Source organism: Mauremys mutica, chromosome 13 (assembly GCF_020497125.1).
Source record: "Mauremys mutica isolate MM-2020 ecotype Southern chromosome 13, ASM2049712v1, whole genome shotgun sequence".
Lineage (NCBI taxonomy): Eukaryota > Metazoa > Chordata > Testudines > Geoemydidae > Mauremys > Mauremys mutica.
Window position 1 is genome coordinate 51,473,402 of NC_059084.1, and position 6,000 is coordinate 51,479,401.

A 6,000-nucleotide genomic window follows, 5' to 3' on the forward strand; every position below is an offset into this window, starting at 1 on the left:
GCCTGGGAGGGTTAGGGCAGCTCCCTCTGTCTGGATGTCGCTAGCTAAGAGGCCACCCAGCCTAACCGGGAGAAGGAGAAAGGTTGGGTTTTACCAAGTAGCATCAGCCAACAGCTCTCAGGGCAGGAGCAGGAGGGAAGGAAGTCGGGAGACAGGAAAGTTCTGGGCTGTATCCACAGAAGGCCTATGATTGTGGTAGGTCAGGAGCGGGCCTGGGACACACACTGGGCAGGGGGAAGGGGAGAATTTGCCAGGGATATTAAACCTTGTCCTTTAGGGTTCAAACCAGTGATATTCAGACCTCAGGGGTTCAGGAGCCAAATTATCCATCAGTATCACCCAAACAGCAACGTAGTGTGAATGACAGTGAAAATATTTAGCGTATATGTATACATATAGACACACTTTCTCTATATATTTAGTATATGTACATAAATATTTATATATAATAAATATAATATAATATTTAGATATCTAACTATATATCTATATCTGTATCTATAAAATTCCCACAGTAACTTGATAACTTAGTGCAAGTGGATAACTCGATTGGTTAATAACATAATAAAAACATCCTAACTGGTTGGAGTGGGTGAGCTCCACTTACCTCCAGCTTTCTTACCCCCATGTCTTGATCTCTGTGGCTTTTTTTTTTTATGTTTGTCCTTGGTTTAGATTTTAAAAAACATTGAAAAAAGAAGAAGAAAAAAAGGGGAAGGGTAGGAAGAGAAAATGCTTTTTTCTTAACCTACATTGGTATTGAATAGTTTAAATGCTTTATTATCCTGTGCTTACCAAACAGGTTTTGCCTTAGTAAATTTTACATTTATCTCAAAATTTTCTATTCTTTAATAGCCTACCAAACTAAGCCTTTACCATCATCTCTCCTTACTCAAACTCACTAAAAATCTCTCTTTTTTCAAACTAACCCTTTAAAAACAAAAATCATTCTATTCTTTCATAACCTGCCTTTATCAGCCTCTTTTCTTCAACAACTTACCTCTCTTCTTTCAAATTTCCTTTTTTCTCTAAACATCACTCAAACTTTCTTTTTTCATCTTTAAACTCTCTCACTCTCTTCTTTCAACCTTTTTCTCTCCACGTACCCAAGCACAAACATACACAACACTTCCCCTAGTCAAACACATACACATACACATTTCTTCAAAATGGCCAACAACACCACACTTTGGCGCCAATGGAAATGGGGTGGGAACGCGGGACATAAGCCCTAAAAGAGGCGTGGAAATCTGTCAAAAATGCATGGTGATGAATACTATCGAGTTCTATACTACTCACAGCCCCTCTGCCAAGCAGCGGCCCGGAGAGACAGGAGGCGCTGGGTTGCCTGATAATTTGCTTCTCTCCCTCTCCTGTGCGGGCACATCCACACAAATACAAGATCTGCAGGGACATGTGCTTTGCAGGGCTGCATGGAAAGGTGCAGGGCTGGAGCCTATCCCCCCCCCCCCCCCGGTAGTCAATGGGAGTTTCTCCCCAGGAAGGGTTGGAGAGGGAGGACTCCACCATCCCATTTCCAGCCTTGCTCCTTCCCCAGCTCACGACCGGTGGTGAGACCCCGTACAACAGGAGCCCTGGGAGAGCTCCGCCATGTCGAGGTGTAGCTGACAGTGGGGAGGGGCCACAACAGATGTATAGATCCTGTCCAGACATTCTTATAAACTCCTGGGGAAGAAATTGACAGGGGATTGGTGGGGATCCGGATCCAGATCAGTTCAGTGCCAGGGCAGGGTCCTTGCTGACAATGTTCCCGCAGAGCTGGCACCTTCCTGCTCACGGAGGGGATCCAAGCTCAGGAATGAGCCTCTGGCTCTGCTCAGTGCATCAGCGCCCACTGGGCTGTTGCACTTCACAGACACGTCTTCATTGCAGGTACTAGATCAGGGGAGAGAGAGGGAAAGGATCCCGCTAATGCAGGGTTTTGTGCTCCCCTGTCCATCCAGCAGGGCAGAGCCTAGGGAAGGCAGGTTGTGTGGTTGGATGTGGTCTATGGGGCTTTTAAGAGCGGGTCACTTGGTCCTGCAAACAATCGCCCTGTTCACTGCTATGGAAGCGGTGTGCGAAGCAACCGCAGCTCACCCAGCGGGGATGTCACCCTGTGGAAGAGCTGATTGAATGTCAAAGGAGAGAAAACTCAGTGTTGGCCTGGAGCAGGCTGCTGGTTATACCTGTTGGGACTCCCCTGGCCAGCCAGTTGTGCTCAGGAACCCAATCCGACAGTGTCCTGCAGGGATCAACAGGGATCTGTGCTGACTTCTCTCTCATGAGAGCAGGATCCAGGTCTCAGGTGGCGGAGATAGTCCCGGACTTGTGTCACACATGCTGGTATAGCTGAGAAACACCTTTGGGGGCAGCTCCTCAGATGCTGTGAATGGTCAGAGCTGAAGTCAATGTCAATTCACAGAAGCTGAGGATCGGCCGCTGCTTTCCTCTGGTCTTTTTGCAGAGCGATCAGAGCCGCAAAAGGGGTGCCTGGTACAGCGCAGCCCTGCTAGCAAAAGAGCATCCAGTAACTCATGCAGATTATTGTCTGGCTGCGGTAAAACAACAAACAGAAAAATATCCCCAGCAATAAGTGTAATTCACAGCTGCTTGGATGCAAACCCCGCTAGTGTTGGAGAAGAAGAGAGAGAGAGATTTGGGAGCTAAGCTATCTGGGTGAGGTTTTTTAATGGCTGTGGGCAGACTGAGTGGTGCCCCAGACCCTGTTGTCCTAATCCCAACTCCTCCACTTCCCTTTTGATTTGTAGGATATTTCCAGACCATAGACATGTGAGGCATTTGCTACAGAAGCAGGTCACTGGAAGGAGGGTGGTGAGGAAAAGCGGGGACTGGGGGGCTCAGGGGACATTCCTTCCAATTAAGGTGAAAGGGAAAGACACCAGGAGCCTTTTACAGAAAGGAGAGAGAAGCAGGAGAAAGAAACACTGGTGGGTTTTAGATTTTAAGGAGTGAAACTCTCTGATCTCACTTCTAGTCTGGGTGGGAAGTGAAGTTGGAGGGGCACGCACTGAAAGAAGAGCAAATGCAAAGGAGATTCTCCTTTAATAAGACAAGTTGCCCCCAATAAACCAAGTGATGAATACAAGCTCCATGTTTCTTTTGAATCTAAGACAGGGCTTTTCAAACAGGGGTCACCTCTTGTGTAGGGAAAGCCCCTGGCAGCCGGGCAGGTGTGTTTAGCTGCCCCGTATGCAGGTCCATCCGATCGCGGCTCCCTCTGGCTGCGGATCACTGCTCCGGGCCAATGGGAGCTGCTGGAAGCAGCGCAGGCCGAGGGACTTACTGGCCACCGCTTCCAACTGCCCCCATTGGCCCAGAGCAGCGATCCGTGGCCCGTGGGAACCGCGATCAGCTGGACCTGCAGACGGGGCTGGTAAACACACCAGCCCGACTGGCCAGGGGCTTTCCCTACACAAGCGGTGACCCCTGTTTGAGAAACCCTGATCTAAGAGATGCCCTTGGAATGAGGTTACAGAGCCATCAGCAGCCGTTACTGAACAGAGTAGAAAACAATGCAAATCAGGGGCTGTGCAAACGTGTGTAAAAGCCAAAAAAAAAAAAGTGGGGGTGGCCAATGTTTTTTTTTGCTTGGGGCAGTAGGGATAGCTCTGTGGTTTGAGCGTTGGTCTGCTAAACTCAGGGTTGTGAGTTCAATCCTTGAGGAGGCCACTTAGGAATCTGGGACAAAAATTGGTCCTGCTAGTGAAGGCAGGAGGCTGGACTTGATGACCCTTCAAGGTCCCTTTCAGTTCTAGGAGACTGGTATATCTCCAATTATTACTTTATTACCTAGAGCGGAAAAGGGCCTATTTTGTGGCCTGCTCTTATGAAGTGTGGCGATTCTTATCTTCCTCTGCAATTGAGTTCAGCTGGAGTGGAGCAGTGGGGAGCACTACAGGATTCCTGCAAGGTCTGGACAAATAAGTAAATAGTAAAGGCTGTTTTAAGAGCTGCTTTATTTTCTGCTTTTATCTACTCTGTGCTGGATGCAGGGAAAGGAGCACAAGCAGACAGACCAGCCTGTCTCCTTCTGAGCGTGTTTGCGGCCAGGGGCTCCCTGCTGTGTAGCGCCGGAGCGCCACCTGCTGGGCGCTTCTTTTCCAATTCACACCCGGCGAGGTTTGTGTCTGAGCTCAGACCGGCTTCTCCTCGCTGTGTCTCTCGCGCAGTAATACCGGGCGGTGTCCTCCGCTTTCAGGCCCGTCATGTGCAGGTAGAAATTGGAGCTGTCCTTGGAGGCTGTGAATCGGCCCTGGATTGTCGGGGAGTAGCTGTTGCTGGACGATGAATAATAGTAGATCAGCCACTCCAGCCCCTTTCCCGGAGCCTGTCGGACCCAGCTCATACCATAGCTGCTGAGATCAAAGCCGCTCACGGTACAAGTCAGTTTGGTGGATTCTCCGGGTTTCTTAATCTCCGGGCCGGACTGGGTGAGAACCACCTGTGCCCGGGCCCCTGGAGACAAACAAAGCGGGTTGTTAGAAGTAATGTTTAAAAACAGCAATTAAGTTAGCGAAACAGATACGACAGAGAAAAGGAGACAGACAGACCTATACATAGATATTGGTCTGATACATCCCTAGTATGACTCCCCCGATCTCAATGTCTTCTCACGCAGGATGAGTTGTAGAGGGGAATTTTTTCTAAAGCACTTACATTATTTAGCATCACAAGCGCTATTGATTTTCTAAGTGTTCCTAGATAACCCAGGAACTTTACAAAACCCCGCTCCGCAGAGAGATCTAAAAGGGAGGCGTGAACATACAACAAACAAACAAACCCACCGGAGAGGCCAAGCAGGAAAACGCAGATTCCCAGCGGACCCAGCATGGTGATGGGATCGGAGCGCAGCCCGGTAAGTCCCTGAGCCGGATGCGGGGCCTTTGGCTGAGATGCCGGAGTCGGTGGTTAAGTAGGAGGTCGGATCTGGCAGCTTTGCATATTCCGGGGAGAGCCGGGCGGGCTGGAAATAAAAGGGGCTGAACTCAGCGAGAGGCGCAGGCCGGGCGAGGGGCTGATGGGGGTGTGAAGCTGCAAGGATCTGAGCGTGGCCTGATCTGGAAAGCAGAGATCAGAACCCTGCGCAGGAAAATAGGACTATGGACAAATAGAAAAGGGAAAACTGTTCTCTCAGCCTTAGGCAGGGCCAGCTCCAGGCACCAGCCAAGCAAGCTCCTGATTCTAAGGGGCGACGTTGTGTCCGATCCTTTTTTTTGTTTTGTTTTTTTGCTTCGCCGCTTCGGCAGCCCTGCAGGTTTTTTTCTCTTTGGTTCGCGCTCCAGCCGCCCTGTAGGGGGCAGTGGCGGTGCGGAGGAGGGGAGCGCCCTGCAGCAAGCCCGGCAGGGCAGCCCGCCTCTTTCCCTCCGCCGACCGGAGCAGCGCGGAGCCCTCCCGGCAGGCGGGGCGGCGGAAGCCCTGGCCACCCTCCTTCTCTCTCCCCCCTCCCCCCCGCTCCCGCTGCCCGGGGCACGTCTGCAGCGCCGGGAGTCCCACCGCACCAGCGCTCCTGCCGCCTCGCAGGGTTTGCTTTGTTTTCGCCTGGGGTGGCCCTGGCCTTAGGACACCGCCTACAGAACGGGACGGTGCTTTGCTCTGCTTTTTCCTAATTTAGCCCCTGTGCCAAAGACCGTTGCCTAGTTCCTTCTAATATACACTCCCTGCCAAAGGCCGCTGCTTCCCTGCCCTGAGCAGAAGTTCAGCAATGAAGGATGGAATGTGCATCGGCCCCATCACTCTCCCCCCCTCCCACCCCCATGGCCTAGGGTAGGATGGGTCTCCCCAAGGAGGCCTGGCTTGTGCTGTGCTTAAGGCACCGGGATGTGAATCAGGAGCTTTGTGAACTCGCTGGTTTGGGGCAAGTCCCTCAGACTGAGATTTTTCCAAGCAGATGAGAGGAGAAGGGGGCCTCATTTGCATTGAAATACCCTGGGATCTGGAGGCATAAATTGCCTAGGCCGCTTTGAAAACCCCAAGCTA

At 51.1% G+C, this 6,000-nt stretch overlaps 1 gene segment (V, D, J or C); it reads right to left on the reverse strand.

Annotated features, from left to right (window-relative positions):
• Positions 1–4,047: 4,047 nt before the first annotated feature.
• LOC123348474 lies at positions 4,048–5,002 on the reverse strand. The segment is given in 2 exon segments: positions 4,048–4,479; positions 4,809–5,002. Coding segments are annotated over 2 exon segments (396 nt in total).
• Between the last annotated feature and the right edge of the window lie 998 nt (positions 5,003–6,000).